Here is a 19,960-nt window from a genome sequence, read left to right as displayed (position 1 = left end):
CTGCTAATTACTAATGATTGTGCAATCATTTGATTACCTCGCATGTTAGGAGATAGGTCGTAAAATTAATCCAAACTCCCTGACAAATATTTTCTGAAATGAACAGGATGCACTAGTCACTTAACTAGTGTAACCAAGTTCCCAAACTCATTTAATCTCTGGTTTGTAAGAGTAGGGTGATTCTCTCGTCATCTTAGTTGGGTTTCTAATCGACCCACTCCAAATTGATTAGTGGCGACTCCTAGATAAAAACCATTTACAGGTTAAAAACTTAAACCATAAATCGCGATATGGTATGAGCTTGGGAGAACCCAAATTAAGTTCCAGACCTAGACTTAGCGCGTATTAGGCTACGCCACATCTTCCCCCTTCCGAGGAAAAATTCGGCGGGCCGCGACAGCCATATTCAAAACAGGTCCCAAGACTAAAAGGGAGCTCAACTACAGGACAAATCATCAACTGTATTACCCGACATTGACATCCAAGGAGTTGGTAATGACCAACAGATGATCAACATGAAGAGTTGATATCTAACATATAAAATGGAAACCAAATTCTACGGGAGTTCTATATTCATAAAGTGGCATGCTTCAACCAAGACAAGCAAATCTGCTCTGAAGCAAGCATGAAACCAGGTACCATTTTTCAGCATCTTCACATCTTTTTTTATGAACGTCGAAAACAAACCGGCGTGAAACTCTTATTTAAAAAGTTTGTGAGAGTTTATGTGATTGGGGAAGATGATGAACCTGACCTGGCTAGCTCCTACTAATAACACATTATATAATGCTCAAACCCTGTATAGTATGTCACTGATCGCAACAAAGTCTGAAGGGAGGATATGCTTTTAAATTCGAGCCGACGGTCCAACCAAATCGCACGATTTTGGTCTCGCCAAAGGGCACCGAAGAAACGCCAACTGTGTCATTTGCTTCGACTGCATCCCAATTTCCAAACATCATCGTCAAAGGAAACCACCTTGTTGCTTCCCATGCATACGCAACAAACAATGACTTCTATTCGTCTGTATTATCTCCTCCATCACCTTTATGACCCAACCACAACTGTTACACAACAAAAGCATTAGATTGTTGCAATCAAAGGTTGTTCCTTGAAGAAGCAAAAATTAGTTACGAGCGACCATGTCGCTGAGACTTTTCCATAGACTCGACACCGCCAAGACACAGTACTACCACTTCAAGGCTATCATCGTGGCAGGTAATTAACTCGTGTGTTTTGCATCACAATCCCAATAATTGATACAAGCAACATGGGTTGTATTATTTCATGAATCCGTTTTAATTGGTTATTCAGCATATCTTAAATTCGATTATCTTGCTTTCGGAAAAAGCATCGTTCTGTTTCCGTCAATATGATTCCTACTTTCTGTGTGATGTTCTTGATAAAGGGATGGGGTTATTCACCGATGCCTACCATCTCTTCTGTGTCCCACCGATCATGAGCCTGCTCGGACATGTATACTACAAATCCAACGGTTACCAAATCTCACCTGCCGTCGAATCATCCACGCTGGCCGTTGCGCTCCTTGGCACCGTGATTGGTCAACTCATCTTCGGCAGGCTCGGTGATCTTGTAGGGAGGAGGCGCTTGTATGGCCTCGCCTTGATGCTCATGATGGCTGGCTCCTTCGGGTGCGGATTCTCCATGGGCGCTACACGAGGCTGTGTTCTGGCGAGTCTAGGGTTTTTCAGGTGATCGTAGCATTAAAACCCACCGCGTGTCGCATAGTAAAATTACTCTCTGTTCGATTTCTCTTAGTATTCATAACACGCGAACATCACTCTTTCATTCTTTTCAGGTTCGTGCTCGGGGTAGGCATTGGAGGAGATTACCCGCTCTCGGCGACGATGATGTCGGAGTGTGCTAACAAGAGGATGCGTGGTGTATTCATGGCGGCTGTCTTCTCAATGCAAGGGCTTGGGATTCTGGCGAGCTCAGCTGTGACGATGGCGGTGTGCAAGATATTTGGCCGAATTTACCCTTCGTCGCCAAAAGATCCGACACCAAAGGAAGCTGATATGGCCTGGAGGTTGATATTGATTCTGGGTGTTATTCCTGCCGTGATAACGTTTTACTGGCGGATGATGATACCGGAAACGGCAAGGTATGTACGCGCCTTGCTTTCTTTAATAGATTGTTTAAATTGATTAATTAAGTGATTGTTTCATTTGCTTGAGAAAAAGTTGTTTAGTCTATGGTATTTACTGCTATGATCAAGCATGACTTTCTTTGGTTGCTGGGATTATGTTTGTCCTTCTAGAGACATTGTCCGCAGAATTTCTTCGGATCAGTTGCTGGGTTCCGTTGAATAGAAGAACCAAAAAGACAAAATCAGAGTGTGGCCAGTCGTGCCAAATAATGTGTCACTTCAAAACTCTAATTTATGTTGAACATGCTAAAAAGGGTGATGTATTTAAAGTCGTGTCGATTTGTGGCGGTTTCGAAATATTTGCTAGTCTCACCTTCCATAGACAGAGTCCAAAATGTGCCCTAATTTGGCGTTCCCTTGAGAAAACACTTGCACAAAATGGGTTCAGTGAATCATGTGCATTATCCCAACTGTTAAAGAACTTCTATAGTAGCTTATATCTAAACTTGTATGAAAATAGACAGAGTCGATCGTTGTAATATATCTTTTGGGTCTAATTAGGTACACCGCTTTGGTGGAAAAAAATGTCCTCCAAGCTACCAGGGACATGGAACGAGTCCTAGACATGTCTGACGGCCAAATCGCGGAGGGCCATCCCTTACAGCCGAGCCAGTCATCCTACCCTCTCTTCTCCAAGCAATTCTTCCTCCGCCACGGCCGCAACCTCCTTGCCTGCTCCGCCGGATGGTTCCTCCTCGACATCGTCTTCTACAGCAGCACCCTCTTCCAATCCAAGATCTACCACAAGTACCTGCACGAAGAACATGCTGGCAAGGCGGTCACCGCCTTCGAGGCTGCCTTTGAGGTCGCGAGTCTCCAGGCCATTGTGGCATGCTACTCCTTAATCCCCGGCTACATAGCCGCCATCTTCCTCATTGACCATGTCGGGCAGCTTAGCCTCCAAGCCATCGGGTTCGTCTTCATGGCCATCATTTACTTCTCCATCGGAGTGCCATATGACATATATTGGAAGAGCCACACGGACAAGCTGTTCATGTTCCTGTATGGCCTGACCTTCTTCTTTGCCAACTGCGGGCCCAACACGACCACATTCATCTTGCCGGCGGAGCTTTTCCCCGCACGATTCAGGACAACATGCCACGGGATCGCCGGGGCCGTGGGAAAGGTCGGGGCGATAATCGGCGCCGTGGGGTTTTTGATGGCCTCACAGGATGATGACCAAAATGGGTACGAGAAGGCATTGGGGATGAGAGTTACATTGATCATATTGGGAGGGATTTGGGTGTTGGGGATGGCGGTGACCAACTTGTTCACGAAGGAGACTAAGGGAACATCACTTGAGGAGAATGAATGAAGATTAGTCTGTTCGAGGCGAGTGATTTCCCTAGTTCTTAGTTAAATAATCCGTACAAATATATAATTAATCTGTATTTTGGAGTATTTCTGTAATTATATCTTTACATATACTCTGATCGTAATAAATCACTATTGTGAATATACTCAACCCTAATTGGAGTTAAGCCATCATAAATACTCTGTCGTTATTTACTTTCTAGCTCTAAAGATCAACACAATATCAGAGCAGGAAAATGCCTAAAATTCCTCAACATCACTACCCAAATCAATGCTTCCTTTGCTCCTTTTTCTATCTCGGCAATGTTTAATACATCTCCAGTTTTTTCTTCTCTACCATTTCTTTACCCATCATCTAAATTTTGTCCCAGTTTGAATAGCAAATTCGAATTAGAATAGGTCTCCTTTTTCCAGTGTTTGTCTTTCATTATGAAAACTTTCGAGTCGTTTGTAGTAAGCTTTTTCACCTTCTCTACGCCCTCATTGATCTCTATTATATGTTCAAATTTCAGTCATCCAAGAAGCATAACACCCACTTATATAAGCCATCTGTTCTAAATTAATGAAGTTCCTTTCGATTTCCTTATTTGTTTTTTATTTACTCTCTGCCCTTTTTTTTTTTCGTAATTCGAATTTTACAAAATACTTTAGGCTTCATACAATTGATTCGAAGTCCAAATTGATACTTTAGGATGCGTTTGGTAACATTTCTGTTCCCGGAAACAATTACTATTCAGAAATAGTTTTTTCTATTTCCATTCCCAGAACAATTTTCTGAGCAAAAGAACGTGTTTGGTAACTACATAAAATTTCTATTCCTGAAATAAAAAAAGAAAATAAATGCATTTGATATAACCCTAAAAATTTCTCCCAATTTTTTTCATTTAATTATAAAAATATCATTAGAGACTTAACAATTCATGTTTGGATAAAACTGGACTTTTGTATGGACTTAACTAATCAAGATATTCTAAGATGGCCTCAGAAAATCCAACGTAATAGTTAGTCAAAGATGGATGGTTGGAAACGGCAGAAGAGAGTTCCACTGATTTATAATACAATATGATGAGGTTGACAGCAAACCTTTGGGCATTACAATAAACAAGTGCATAGACGACCACACCAGAACTTATGCAGCAAGCACATCACAGCACATACAGTTAAGGTACTCTGCTATCATCGCATTAGCCGCTCAGATATGCTGATTGAAGATGTTGTAACAAAAACATCAAGCAACAAGAAAGATTAACAACTCAGAAATGCGATACCTACACGATATTTGGAATGTCTATGCAATTCATGGTGATCGCAAGCCATCTGAATTATTAAGTGTTATATTACACAGAAATGTGAAGCAAAGTTTTCCAGAACATGAAAAGTCTGCATGATGGCCCGGACCGCCTGCAGTGAAAAGATGCCGAGCCATCAGCCGGAAACACAGCATTCCTCCATCTTCAAAATATCAACCACAGAATGCACACTCCATCCACCTTCATCCATTGAAAAGAACAGGATTATGTAATGCCTACCGTTCAGGTGTAATTGCACAAGAAGTATTATACAACAGAAAAGGACAATAGCAGCGCTGTGTAGCAGAGAGATGCCATTCTTTTATAAAGATACAGCAATGTGGACAAGAACCAATACAATGAGCATTAAAGGCATGGCTACAGCAATAACAAACATATAAGGGGAAATCACAATTAATTGCAGAAATTCATCTATCCGCAAAAGGATGAAAACAAAACCATCTTTAAAAATGTGACAACACTTCCACAAATTTCAGTGTCCCAGAAAAGTTCAGGTAAATGATATACAATCCCCATAGGTGCAAGTTATCCATGAGACAGTGATATTGCATAAAAAAGAGCAAGTTAGAACAGAGAGACAGGGACCCATTCAAATTAGAGATCCTTGCCAATGTTTACACGAGAACATATCGCAAACATAAGCACGCTACTAAAAACTAGACAACCTAAGAAAGAAACATTTTTTATGACACACTCACGCCACATGAGGCTACGTGAAATGAAGTAATGCTACACGATAAACTTTGAGAAGCAAGTGTACGTGACAAATTGCTCCTCATACTAAGGTTGCCTCGCAGATCAGGGCTAAATGATGTCTCTAATTAACATTCTTTTTTAAGGTAAAAGGACCAATTAGGGCAGCAAGGGGGTGCAAACCCATATAAAAAGAGAATGCAAAAAACTAAAGCCGTATATAAAACAGCTCCAAAAACCAAAAGGGAGCTCAAATACAGGACAAATCATCAACTATATAACCCAAGGCATTTACATTCTAAGAGTTGGTAATGAGCAACACGTTGTTGATCTGAAGATTCCATATATTGATGTAAACCAGATTCTACAGTAGTTCTACATTCATAAAGTGGCAGGCTTCAACCCAGACAAGCCAATCTGCTCCGAATCAAATATGGTGCCAGGTTTCAACACTTTCATATCTTCCATCAAACGACAAGGCTATGCGGAACCGAAGATATTCCCCAAAAAATCCACATGTCAATTACCCGAGCCAGGTTACGCAAGCCTCTAAATTGTATCACACACTTCCACTGAGATGAGAGAAGCCGTTCACACATTTAATGAGTAAAATAGGGAACGCTCAAAATACTGAACTCTAATCACCTAAGAGGAACACCATTAACTGAAAGCAAACAAAAGCCACCAATTTTCTGCATCTACAGCCTCATAGTCCTCCCTCACTTCCATTCATCAATCAAAACCTACTTACTGCGACACCGGAATAGAGTACCGATACTTAAACGCTGCAGTTATCATGTTGAGTGCTGAAAATCTCAATCAAACACGCATCGCATTTGCTTCTAATTAGAAAACAAGAAAGCATCGACGCCGTATTCTCCAATCCTCAAACCTTCGCCGAGGAGGAGTCGAAAGAAACAAAAGGAGGAAAAAGGAACCGCGAAACACGACAGGCTTCGCTCCTCCGAAATCTGGGATTTCACGAACTGATAACAATCGACGGATTCATAGTCAGACCTAAAGGAACAACCACATCGCCAATCGGATGCCAAAGGGTTCGATCCGGTGCTCGAATTTAAGAGAGAATCAAAACGCGCGAATATCGAGGCGAAGTCAAGAGCGCAAACCAGCGGAGAAGAGGAGGTCGGATTATTTGGGGGATTTGCCGTGCTTGCCGGAGGAGGAAGCGTAGCCGGGCGGCGAGTAGACGACGGCGGCCGCCATGGCGCCGGGAAGCACCACGTACTTGGCCAACGCCGCGAGCTTCGCGACCAGCGGCTCTCCTCTCGCGAACAACGCCATTTCCTTCTTCTTCTTCTTCTCCTTCAAGATCAATGGCGCTTCTTGATCCGATGTGCTGCTGCTGCTGCTGCTGAATCGCAGAGGGATTTTGAGGTTCGATCGGGTAGAACCGCGGAACGACGACGGCGCATCGTCGTTTTTGGCTCCTGCGCCATCGCCCGTCGCCACGTCACTGGCTGCTCCCAAGCGGCGGCTTTGCGGGCTTTATATTGGGCTTTGAACGGGGGCCCATTAGGCTGCGATCCAGTTTGTGGCGTGAGCGTTTAATTTTTCTCTTGAGCTCTAATGCATTTTAGCATTTCTCCAACACGAAACGCTCGAAACTTTCAATTTTGATATACGATTTCATACAATTTTTTGGGGATAATGAGACAAATAGTCCCTGAACTTTGGCACAATATGTAACGTAGTCCCGAAACTTTTATTTTATTCAATGTAGTCCCTAAACTTTAGCATAATGTCCAATGTAGTACCTCAACTTATAATTTGTTCGATGTAGTCCCTGAACTTTTGATACATGTTCAATATAATCCCCGAATTTGAATAAATTGAATGACCATAATGAACATTTTCATATAGTTCAATGACTAAATTAAACATGTACAAAAAATTCAGAGACCACATTGCACGTTGGGTTAAAATTCACGAACCATATTGAACATATTAAAAGTTCATGAACCACATTGCACATTGGATTAAAGTTCATGTACTGTTCGTGTCATTTTCATAATTTTTTTCGTAATGTTTTGAGATTTAAAAAATACTTAAGGTTGACATTTGTTTCACCAACAACTTCATGATGAAGATAAATATTTTTCATGAAAATCAATTTTAAAAAAAAACGGTTAGTTTTTCATTTGATGGTGTCTCATGGTTGGTAGTAGTGATGGTGAAGACATGTTAATTGTTCTCGTGGGACGGTGGCCGGGCTCGGGCGACTATTTACCAAAAATACAGGTCTTCGATTGTTAGCGGTGGCAATGGCAAGCTACGACTATACAATGGTGGTGGGGGGCAATTGTACGACCAAGGCTGGCTGTCGTTTTGTCAACAAGGGGAAGGCTCATTTTGATAGGGTCATGACTTCTCATCGAATTACTTTTTGGGTTAAAATTGTGAAAAATTCCATACTGGTATATTTATGATAAATTTATCAAAAAAATTAATCCCAAACAAATACATCTGTGACAAATTTATCATCCGTTAGTTTTCGTTAAATTTTATCGTTAAATTGCTGAATTCTATGACACATGACAATTGACGGGTATATTGGATTGGGATTTTACAATGCATTTGTCACAGGTGTACCGGTTTGTGATTTTTCGTGGTATTAATCTAATTTAACGGAAACTGACGGGGGATAAATTTGTTACAAATATATCAGTTTAGGGGTTTTGGTGGTAAAAAAAAATTAATTTTGGGTAAATTTGTCACAAATGTACCAATTTTAGGTTTTTTATTGTCAAAAAATTAGTCTGGAATAAATTTGTCACATGCATACCGATTTGGGATTTTTTGTGGTATTAACCTTTATTTTTTCGTGTCGCTATTCGTATTTCATAACTACCGGGCTCCTCAACTCATGTTCCTGGCCCTTGGACCACCGAGATCTGGAATACTCGGTACTCAGGGTTCGAATCGAACATAGAGTTTACTAGAGCAAGACTCCTATAACAATGGGCAGTCGCTAATGTCGGTCGCCGTTTTCTTCCCGATTCTATGTCCCGCGATAGAAAAACGAATTGCGTATCCCCGATGAATCGACTCCTACGCAGCATCGTGTCAGACACCATGGAAAACGAGGGAAACGTTTTTCTCTACCGCGCCGTACCCGCTCGACATTGCCAACTCCATTCGAGCTATTGACAGACATGCATCACGTCCTTTGCAATGCAGTCGAACTATTCAGCTGACTTCTTTACCACATACATGCCGACCATCAAACTTCAAGATCTCAGGCGACGACAACAACACCGTCACGAGCCTAACGTGAAAAGGCCCGTCAATTAAGGAAAAGAGAAGCACCAAATTTTTCCCCCTCCTCCCACTTGCTCGATCCCCCAAACCGTCGCTCAAGATGATGAAGTGGTCGACTTGTGCATGACAGTTGTTACCTACTACATATCTGTACGCGTTTGATTTTGAACAGGGCAATGTGACGACGAAGATGTCTTCGACATATCGTGATAGTTAGACTCGATTTTCCGTCGGGGTCGGATGTTCGAATGTTCTTATTACGTCGTTTCGATAACATATCGTGTTTGCGATACATCAACAATGATTGGTCACCCTCTTTTTCTATTAAATGTTGAAGCACCCCACGACATAGGACGTGGGAACCATGTCTAGATTTCCAATTTTGTACTTAGCTCCTAGATATATAGCGGTAGACCTCATTGCTGGAGAGAGTGGTCCTAGTCAATTGCGTGTGGATTGTGCTATTTTAAAGGCAATTTTTCTTTTGCCCTCCAAAATTGGGCCTCTTATCGCAATCAACAACGTTGATTTGGATAACTAATCCAAAAAAAAAAAAACATTGATTTGGACAGAGTAATAAAAATTTAAAACAACCGTTTTACAAGACTGCATCCTTGCATAGATTTTATGTGGCTCTGTTTTTATCATTTACTGAGATCATGGCGTGAGATTCGCTAACGATAATAAATTATTAGAAAAAACATAATATTGGATATGATGCCAATTCAAAAATCGACGTGTAGGACCCTCAAAGGTCAGTATGGTTGATCGAGGCATCGAGGATTTCCTGCTCAGACACCTAAGATCACCCATTCAAATCGTGATAACCGCGTGCAAACTGTTTAGGACCGAAAACACCCTCACAGCACGGGCCATAGATCTTAGCTTAATTGGTTCACGAGGCTTACGTGGCATTCTATTAGCAACCCGCAAAATAATCAGGCCTCTGCGCTCGTGTCCTGAGATTACTATAATAAAAAAGAAGAACATCGACACGACCACATAAAAATGGTTGATCAGATACCTAAGTTTGGTATTTCGTATCATATGATCAAAGACATTAATCGGTCACTTGAAAATAATAATCTCGGACTTCGTCTCCATCCTCAACCAAAACATGACCACATCTGCCACAAAGAGAGACATTGCATCTGATTCAGTGTCGGATGGTTGTTTTTTCTTGGGCACCCATTGACCTGGATTCACATGAATCTGCAATGTCCCAAGAAATAAAAATTAGGGGATAGCATCACTTCACGTGTAATTCCAACTTTATAGCTAATGGTCTTTGCTCTTTGCCCTCAGATCTGGTCTCAAAGTCCCTCTTGCCTTCTTCTTCTGCAATGGACCTTTGACGGGTAGCTTTTCGAATTGGAACATTGGAGATCGGATTTTACCATATCAATGAAAGCTACTTTGATTTTAGTACTTTCTTGTTCGGCCCGTTTTTTCTTATTTTGGTAAAGCCCTCCCCAAAAGAGATGGAGTTTCTTTTGTATTGGGCACGGGGGGCGGTTGCTTCTCCCAAATTGCCTCGTGGAGAGGCAGATGCAGAGACGTTTTGCTGTCTCTGTCTGTGTTCCACAGCATCAACCGGGTTTATTATAACCGGTGAAACCATGTCAATGAATTGTTCTTGCAATTCCAAATTGCCAAAGAAAAGTAATAGGTAGTTGCAATTCCAAACTCCAAACTGGTACACCCATGATAAATTTATCCCAAACTAATTTTTTGACTACCAAAAATCCCAAACTTGTGTACTTGCGATAAATATACCTCAAACTAATTTTTTGACCACCAAAAACCTGAAACTGATACATTTGTGACAAATTTACCCTTTATTAGTTTCCGTTGAATTGGATTAATAACACGAAAAATCACAAACCGGTACACTTATAATAAACGGAGAATAAAACCCCAAACTGATACACTCGTCAACAGTCACGCGTCATCCAACTCAACAATTTGACAGTAAAATTAACGGAAACTAACGAGGATAAATTTATCACAGGTATACCAGTTTGAGGTTTTTGGTGGTATTAATCCAATTATTTTTGTAATTTCAACTTCATATCTTTCGTGAAAATTCTATTGGGTCTATTTCTTCCTTGAAAAAAATCAAGGAATCCCCCCGAACAGACCTCTGGTTGAAAGACAATTGCTGCTTAGAAATTTGGGCAAATACCATGGATGAAGATCAGCCATTGTTCTATTGAGTGCAAAGACAAATGATGGAAGGCCACACCTCCAATTCTTATTCGTGCATTGTGCCTAGACTCTGGTATCCTTCCAGTCCCATTTGACTTGTCCTTTAGTGGATCCTCTGCTTGTCTCTTGGTGACCCTTGGAAGCTTTGTGAAACAACCAGAGCGGAAATTTTGATATTCAATTATTGGACAGATTTCAAGGGTCGCTTTCCACTCGAAACTCACAGAAAAATGAAGTAGAAAGAAACGGGTCGGAAAACGAAGAAGGGCCCTTTCCAGATCTTCTCTTTCCTGGGTAGATTCGGGCGTGGGGCGGTGTCGAGATGGTAGTTAATATTTGCAAAGTACAAGAAGCTTGACTCGCTTCAATTAATTAATAAGAAGTTTCGGATACCCACACCACTAACCTTTCGTTCTTGATTGATTGGACTGTTTGGAAGTTCTTGGGCTCCCACTCTCTCTGTCTCTCTCTCCCTAACGTGCCTCGCTGAAACAATTATTATAGTCTTCATTCATCTTGCCACCACCACCATCTTTTATTGACTTCTGCAGCAGTATTTCAGTGTGCAGCCCGTCTGCATTTACTGAAGAGTCCTTCCTCCTTGGTGTTTTCTTGAACTTTGTCGTTGGTTTTGCTTCTGGGTCTTTGCGGAACTGGTCCCTGAAGTCATCCTTCTCCTGTGTTTTGCTTGAAAAAAAGGATAAATGGGCTGATTTCAAGAAAGGTAACTGAGTTGGCGAGCGAGTTTCGGTTTGACTCTGAATCAGTGTGTGCGGATTGCGGTGACGGTGTTGAAGGGTGGTTGGGCAAGCAAAGCTTGGATCTTTCGGTTTCTTCCGAGCACTTCTCGTTTTCTTAATCTGGCAACAAATAATTATTAATCTCGCTCTCAAATCTCAATTTCGGAACTCTTCTTTCTATCTCTCATTACAATACCAAAAGATTCCACCCCAAAGCCAGTTCATCACGGACTGAAACAGTGCGAGAGATACAAATATGGAATAAATACACAAGGCAAGATCACAGATAGCACAGAGCTGTGCATTTAACGGTCACTGATTGCTCTCTTCAAATCTGACCAAACCCTTTTCTTGCTCTGCTCTCTGCTCTGCCGTGTATTAGTATTAGCATTTCCATCCAGATTCAGTCTCTTTCTGGGTCTTCCAAGAACTGACCATTGGGCTCTCAATACAGAGGTAAATACTCTTTCTTGTGTGCCTGTGTTGATTGGTTTTCCTTAGTTTCTTCATTCGTCTATGAAAGGATGTTTATCAATTGATTGGTTTTAGCGGTCTCTGCATTTACTTGTTTTTTGAACTGACAAAACTAGCGGTTTCCTAAGAACAAGTAGGAAGATGCAATCTTATACGTGAATATGATGTATTGATGAGTGTTGTTCGATCTGTGTTCTGATGTAATTTGTCTCGTCTATTGTTTTCTAATTGGGGATGCAATAGAGCCTGATTGGAGATTTGGGATTTGGTTCATAAGTAATCAAGATGAAAGGAGCTGTCTTGGTGGCCATTGCTGCCTCAATAGGAAACTTTTTGCAAGGATGGGATAATGCCACCATTGCAGGTAAATCTTACCGAAAAATGTGCTGGATCGTTTGTTTTGCCTCTTCATTTATGTCGTGATTTGTGATTGAGCGAGTGCGCTGACTCATATTCCATTGTATCTTGAAGGGGGCATCATCTACATAAAGGAGGACCTCGACTTGGGAACGACGGTCGAAGGTCTCGTGGTGGCAATGTCACTTATTGGCGCCACGGTCATTACGACCTGCTCGGGAGCCATATCAGATTGGGTCGGTCGACGTCCAATGCTGATTCTATCATCGCTTCTGTACTTTATCAGTGGTTTGGTAATGCTATGGTCACCCAATGTGTATGTCCTATGCATAGCTCGGCTACTAGATGGATTCGGGATCGGTTTGGCTGTTACCCTTGTTCCGATTTATATATCCGAGACTGCCCCATCAGAGATAAGGGGTCTGCTGAATACCCTTCCACAGTTCACCGGTTCTGGTGGAATGTTTTTGTCATATTGCATGATATTTGGGATGTCATTGTTGGCGTCGCCGAGCTGGAGGTTGATGCTTGGGGTTCTATCAATTCCCTCGGTTATTTATTTTGTACTCACGGTTTTTTACTTGCCTGAGTCGCCAAGATGGCTTGTGAGCAAAGGGAAGATGGTTGAGGCAAAACAGGTTCTCCAGAGACTGCGTGGGATTGAGGATGTCTCAGGTTTGTCCCTGACCTCTTCCTGTTCAGTACTAAGTACACCTTTTCCATTTCATGTTCCATTGCTTCTCCAAGGTATTTCAGCCAATGGAAGGCTGCGAGCAGAATGCCAATTGGTATGGTGAAGACTCAGATATATAATAGAAAAAGTGAATACTAATGTGCATTTCCTCAGTAAATTTTTTGCCGGGCAACGGCCTAAAGAAATTATGAAAAAATGTAACCTGATGTGAAACTTATGTTTCGATGCCTGCTAATGTTCCATCAAGTTGACGATACTTCTTGGAGAACAAAAGAGGTTTTGGCCGTCTATAATGAGTTTGTAGTGTGCTTGTAACGTATTTGTACACCAGGCCTGGAGTTCACATTAGCTTTGTGTAAACTAAGCAGGAAAGCATGAATCTATTATCTTGTTATTAATGCTTGATTCTTTTGTCCGGTATGTCATGAGGATGGGCAGCAAGCAAAGTAGGTGATTACTCTGGTTTTGTGTGCTATCAGGCTGTTCATTGTTAGAAACCACGTGTCTGTTTAAGTTGCTTTGCTTCTTTAGTCAATGGTAATTGCTAGTACCAACCGGTAAAGAGACAGGGGCATTCCTTTAGTGGGAGATAGTTGGGTTATGCAAAGAAGTTGTGCATCTTTATGTCGCTTGCAGAAGTTTCCGGTGTTCATAGAAAGGTGCCAGTGCAATAACAAGTGAAGCTAGATTACGAAATGTCACAGTGCAAACGTCCTTGGCATTTTGCTTCGTCAGTTTCCATGTCAAGTATCTGTAGCTTTTGAAGTTCTCGTCGACTGTTAACTAAGGATCTGAATTCTTATGGCAACTTCGGCGTAACCTAGTCTGCTTCCACAGCCTTATTTTTAACTACTTTGTATATGGGTCCTGAATCTGTATTTAGTTCGTTAAAGTTTTTCCCCATCATCTTCTGATTCCCTGCAAAATTTATAGTTCCAGAGCAGCAGTGTATCCAAAAACATGAGTAATGCATTACGTTACTAAATTGGAGCATATGTTGGAGGTTTTTTAATAAACCTGATTTAAGTGATGAAAAATCTTATCTTTTCACATGGCTTTCCACTAGAAAAGAAATGGTTCTTTAAATTCCCTCACTTAGCTCAACTTTTGTCCGTACAACATTGTCTTAAGTGCTCCTTTGATTTTACATGCATTAACTTTGCCATTTAGAATACTCCATCATGAACAACTGTGGTCCTAGGGACTGTATGATTGATCATCCATCATGTTGGTTATCATATCTGTACGTTGCATTTTACTTTTTGTTGTTTATTTGTGAATTGTCAAGGCAGCAAATGAATGAAGATTACCCTCTACAACAATTGCTATGCACTTTAAACTTTCATGACTTCTGTGACCGAGTTTGGGCTTTATAGCTTCTCCATGTTTAGTAAACTAGCTAAAGAGAAAAGCTGATTCTTCTTGCTCCTGCTGAAAATCATCTTGTTCGCAGGTGAGATGGCTTTGCTTGTTGAAGGGCTTGGAATTGGGGGTGAAACATCCATTGAAGAGTATATAATAGGGCCAGCTGATGAACTTGCAGATGGCCACGACCCAGATTCTGACAAAGACAGGATCAAACTATATGGACCTGAGCAAGGCCTGTCCTGGGTTGCCAAGCCCGTCCCCGGACAGAGTTCTCTTGCCTTAGTCTCCCGTCACGGAAGCATGGCGAACCAAAGCATGCCTCTCATGGACCCACTTGTGACTTTATTCGGCAGCGTCCATGAAAAGCTCCCGGACACAGGAAGCATGAGAAGCATGCTCTTTCCCAATTTTGGTAGCATGTTCAGTACCGCAGACCCTCATGGTAAAGAGGAAAGGTGGGACGAAGAGAGCCTCCAAAGGGAAGGTGAGGGTTATGCGTCCGAGGCTGCAGGAGGAGATTCTGATGACAATTTACATAGTCCATTAATCTCTAGGCAGGCAACAAGCATGGAGAAGGAAATGGCCCATGGTAGTGCTCTGAGCATGAGACGCCACAGCAGCCTCATGCAAGGAGCTGGAGAGCAAGGCGGAGCTACGGGCATCGGTGGTGGTTGGCAGTTGGCATGGAAATGGTCAGAGAGAGAAGGTGAGGATGGGAAGAAGGAAGGGGGATTCAAGAGAATTTATTTGCATGAGGAAGGTGTTCCGGGATCGAGACGTGGGTCTATTGTTTCGCTTCCCGGGGCCGATCTTCCGCCGGTTGGAGAGTATGTTCAGGCCGCTGCCTTGGTTAGTCAGCCTGCTCTCTATTCAAAGGAGCTCCAGGATCAGCACCCCATTGGGCCGGCCATGGTTCATCCTTCTCAAACCGCCTCGAAGGGGCCAATCTGGGCTGCTCTTCTTGAACCAGGAGTGAAACATGCATTGATTGTTGGAATTGGAATTCAAATACTTCAGCAGGTACTCATGCCGTTACATTTTTTTCATGGCCATTATTCTAGTCTTGGCAAATCTTGGTACAACCCTGTAATGTCAATGTCAAGTCTTCATGGATTTCCCTTATCATCTGATTACTTTCTCTCGCGAGATCACAATACTCTATGCATGTGGAACTGTCTTCGAAACAAATTTTTGGCGTATCTATTTGAGGTTTTGGGCAGGGATAGTTGGATTTGAGGTGCACAAAATAGAGAATGAAATGCAGGAACGGGGAAAGTATTCCAAACCTACCTAAGTACGAAACGCTTTTCTCATAAATATCTTTATCTTTGCACTTTCCTAGCCAGAATGCAAAGACACATTCAAAAGTTTGCATCTCATAAACCTTTCAATCCGCTTTCTCTGATATGACTGTGTAGTGTCTGTCTTGAGTTCTCAGAAACTTGAAAAGCCTCGAGTCATTATACCTGCAAATATTATAGAATTTTTTTTTGGTCATAAAATGTTATAGAATTTAGACGGTTAGTCCCTACAAATTGATGCCCATGTTATTTCTTGCCTCAATACCTTTTACCAGTTAATTCTTCAACTTCAAGCACTAAGTCATTGATTGCGACTCATACAAGGTGGCAGATCACTCCATGGTTTTATTGGCATTTCAATTCATCTCGTGTTTATTTCCAAATTGCCATACCATGCACTTTTCTATGAAAAATCCTCACTCTATTCGGTTAATGAAACATGCAGTTCTCGGGCATAAACGGGGTCCTTTATTACACTCCTCAAATTCTTGAAGACGCTGGAGTCGAAGTTCTTCTTTCGAGCATGGGCCTCAGTTCAAACTCTGCTTCGTTCCTTATCAGTGCGTTCACAACCTTCCTGATGCTTCCTTGTATAGGCGTTGGCATGAGGCTTATGGATACATCTGGAAGAAGGTACGTTCTAGTTCTGTTACTGTTCTGCACCGTTTTCATTTCCACAGCTGGAAGCTCTGTTTCTACTCTTTATAAATCAGATTTCTTGTTTTAGATAACTAAACCACCTGTTTGGGCTAGTTCACCTATCAGTTTACTATAGCCCAATCATCTTGAAAATTATATGCAATAGATTTTGCCTAGCTATATTTGCTATCATTTGTATGGTTTTGGAGTATCTGTTGATGACTGGTTGTCAACTCAAGGCAAGATTTACGGGAACCAAAATGTTATTGAAGGAAATGTAAGCATGGCCTGGTTTTGATTTATCTGTGACACATTGGAACATTTTTGCAGGACGCTGCTGCTCACTACGATTCCAGTGCTCATCGTGACGCTGGTGGTTCTGGTCATCTTTGAACTGGTGACCATAAGTACGGTTGTGAATGCAGTGATTTCGACCGCTTGTGTCATAATTTACTTCTGCTGCTTTGTGATGGCGTACGGGCCTATTCCTAACATCCTCTGCTCCGAGATCTTCCCCACGAGGGTCCGTGGCCTTTGCATCGCCATATGCGCGCTTGTTTACTGGATATGTGACATCATCGTCACCTACACTCTACCCGTGATGCTCTCTGCCTTTGGCCTGGCGGGTATCTTTGGCAGTTATGCGGTTGTCTGTGTAATTTCATGGGTCTTCGTCTTCTTGAAGGTCCCCGAGACCAAAGGCATGCCCCTTGAAGTCATCACAGAGTTCTTCTCCGTCGGAGCGAGACAGGTTGAGGCTGCCAAGAACGAGTGACCAAATGTTTGTTGGGTATGCTCTCATCCCTACTCAGGTTAACATTCTCAAGAAGCCGATCAAGTTTGGGTTCGATTCTGACCAAAAAAAAAGTTTGGGTTCGGAAAATTTTGCAGATTATCCTTGTATTCAAGTTCTCACCATGCCTTCCAATTCAAAAACGATTATTTTGTTTTTATCCTGATGATCTTGCTCAGAAAGCAATGAAATTCCATCATTTAAGAGCACAGCATGAAGAAGCATACTTCTAGCCAATTTCCCTTACTTACTTCACAAGAAAACAGTCACCCTCATTCATTTAATTTGATCAACAACTGGATGACACTCTCCAAAATATTTTCCTGAGATGCACTTTTTCGACCATGCGGCCGACACAACAAGAGTGATTCAAAGATGTTCTGGTTCGTCGCAGCCTTGATAGCAATAAGATCTATGTAGGTACGAGTTTTTTAAAGAGAATGGAGACCATATAGAGACCATAAAAGTCTATTTCCACCTTTTCTCTTTGCCTTGGAAAATTAAGGGTGCCTTTGGTGGTGGAAACTTTTTCAGTATTCTGTCTACAACTCCTTAGAAATTTAGAAAACCGGTCGACAAAACCTCGAAAGTAGTTGCCGTCCGGCATACAAATAGTCGAAGCTTATTGTTATAAACTGAAAATGTTGCTTTCCTTGGTTCCCAAGTTTTTGCAGTGCCATTTCTCTCCACCTAAATTGGGATCAAGATTCATCGAGACATCACTAAACCCTAGGAGCCCCAAATGAACGAGAATAGGAAATTGGCTTCCTAATTTGAACTTACCTCCCACGACAAGTTGGGCCTGAGACAAGCCCACTCCTCCCTGGACTTGGGCCTGTCCGGCCCATTTCAGCCATCGCGGTGGGCCATTCCAGACCCCGTCGCTTCGCCCGACCAAAATGCATTTCACCTCTTACTTTCCCTCTCTTCCGTCTCCGGCAAACAAAAGGCTTCGCGCGAGCCATTGGGAAATTGCAGTTGCAAAACATGCATCGTGCATGAACTACCAGCACTCGAAGGATCTCTTGGCATGAACCGTTTCTTGCACGCAGCGAGCACGTACTGCCGACTCCCGACCGGGTGGGCCCGACACCATCCGAAGGGCAAAAGGGTCGATTACTCCGGCGCACGTGCATTCCGGCATAACACCCAAATATATATACATATATAGGAAACACGTCCTCGTCTCTCTCGGGGTCAAGCCCCAATCCTCCATGAGATCCCGGATTACTTCGCCGCGAGAAGAAATCCGAACCATGCGGCCGTGCTCGCCACAGGGACGTGCCTGACTCGGTCCCTAACGGTGTGTCGTTAGCCCCTTTTAAAGATGCTGATGATTCAAAAGGCAAAGAACGTACACCACACGAGAGATGCCCACGGAGTCCCAAACGGGGTCAACATCTTGACTCTTTGGAGTGTCACAAACATAACATAATATAATATATGGTATTGGACGGCTCCTGAGTGGAAGGAATATGGTCGTCGCCCCACTAATCTAATGGTCTCCATTGCGTGATTAGGAAGGCGTAAACAGTCCGAGAACCATCTTCAATGGGGGAGAGAAAGAAGGCCGGCATATTCTTGGGATGACCATTTCTTAATAATATCTTTGGGACAATATTTTATTAATTCATGTCGTTTCCACTAAATTTGAGGTTTCGGATAGTGGCTTGCGTGGAATTTCTGCCGTCAAAATATTAGCAAAAAATATTATTAAAAAAAAAGGGGGGGAAAAAAGAAAGATTTATTTTGTTGTTTGTTTATTATCACAGCCAAACCAAACCCCATTACCTTTTCAGCGAACCAACAACGGCCATGTGCGCACCGTGACATTTCCAGCTCTTGAGGCACGAAAGGTACACAAGAGCAGCACTCGCATTCTGGTATCATCCTTAGTTTGGGTCACGAGCCCTTGTTAGCTGCTTAATCGAAACGGAGTCGACGCACGTGACGAGGGCTCGATTTCGATCAGCGAAGACGCGCACCGGCGTTTCGTCGTCGGGTTTTCCACTGGCGACGTGGGCGACGACGTGATGGAATAGTCCTTCGCCGCCTTCCGAGAAAAAGGCCACTCGTACCATCGATAAACAAATGGATTAACAGAACCCAACTGATTTGCGAAATTTGTCCCCCCTGTAAATCGAGATTCATGTGAAGTACGGACAGAAGATCGAGAAGAAATGACAAGGGGCGTCGTCAGATTTACAGATCGGATGTCTCGCCGATAATTTCGATAAATAGGTCGAGAAAGATTTTAACTTTATTCTTTTATTGTCGCACCAAATTACGGGTGGTTTTTATGTGGACGATCCATGTCACTATGAAGTCTCCGTTCCGCTGCACTTATGGAGAAAATTGTTTGAACAATCATAGTGCTGTATAAATCAAATGGTTGGTTTTTTTTTTTAATATATAATTCCCACCGAAGAAAACGTAAGGAGATGGAATTCTCCGAGCAGAAGGAAGAAAGGGTTGACTCGAGGCACAATTTTTCTACACAGCGCCACTCAGTCAACGGGTGTGCTAGTTATCGATTGCACAATTTTCTTTTTTATTTTTTGGTTGGTCAGTCAAATCACTCAATTTGCTTAACTCAGCTATTCGCTTTCTTCCTTGATTT

General features: G+C 42.3%; 2 protein-coding genes and 1 long non-coding RNA gene across 3 annotated transcripts; 2 read left to right on the top strand and 1 right to left on the bottom strand.

The window, feature by feature from the left end:
• Positions 1-978: 978 nt before the first annotated feature.
• LOC115670072 (probable inorganic phosphate transporter 1-8) lies at positions 979-3,635 on the top strand. Its single transcript, XM_030591270.2, has 4 exons — positions 979-1,218; positions 1,409-1,712; positions 1,820-2,125; positions 2,672-3,635. The coding sequence occupies exons 1-4, from the start codon at positions 1,143-1,145 to the stop codon at positions 3,483-3,485; spliced, it is 1,500 nt and encodes a 499-aa protein (XP_030447130.1). The 5' UTR covers positions 979-1,142; the 3' UTR covers positions 3,486-3,635.
• A 1,077-nt stretch (positions 3,636-4,712) lies between these two features.
• LOC115670073 (uncharacterized) lies at positions 4,713-6,950 on the bottom strand. The gene is made up of 2 exons (XR_004004470.2): positions 6,615-6,950; positions 4,713-4,974 (listed from the first exon to the last, which is right to left on the bottom strand). It is a non-coding gene; the product is annotated as an uncharacterized LOC115670073 (long non-coding RNA).
• Positions 6,951-11,244: 4,294 nt separating this feature from the next.
• On the top strand, positions 11,245-17,551 carry LOC115670097 (monosaccharide-sensing protein 2-like). Its single transcript, XM_030591297.2, has 6 exons — positions 11,245-12,170; positions 12,432-12,552; positions 12,660-13,220; positions 14,693-15,627; positions 16,354-16,541; positions 16,878-17,551. The coding sequence occupies exons 2-6, from the start codon at positions 12,474-12,476 to the stop codon at positions 17,320-17,322; spliced, it is 2,208 nt and encodes a 735-aa protein (XP_030447157.1). The 5' UTR covers positions 11,245-12,170; positions 12,432-12,473; the 3' UTR covers positions 17,323-17,551.
• The last annotated feature ends 2,409 nt before the right edge of the window (positions 17,552-19,960 follow it).

The sequence above is a fragment of the Syzygium oleosum genome, unplaced genomic scaffold (assembly GCF_021117445.2).
Source record: "Syzygium oleosum isolate NSW1041296 unplaced genomic scaffold, Sole_v2.1 Sole_v2.22, whole genome shotgun sequence".
Lineage (NCBI taxonomy): Eukaryota > Viridiplantae > Streptophyta > Magnoliopsida > Myrtales > Myrtaceae > Syzygium > Syzygium oleosum.
Note: the sequence above shows the minus strand (reverse complement) of the source record. Positions and strands in the feature narration are given on the sequence as shown.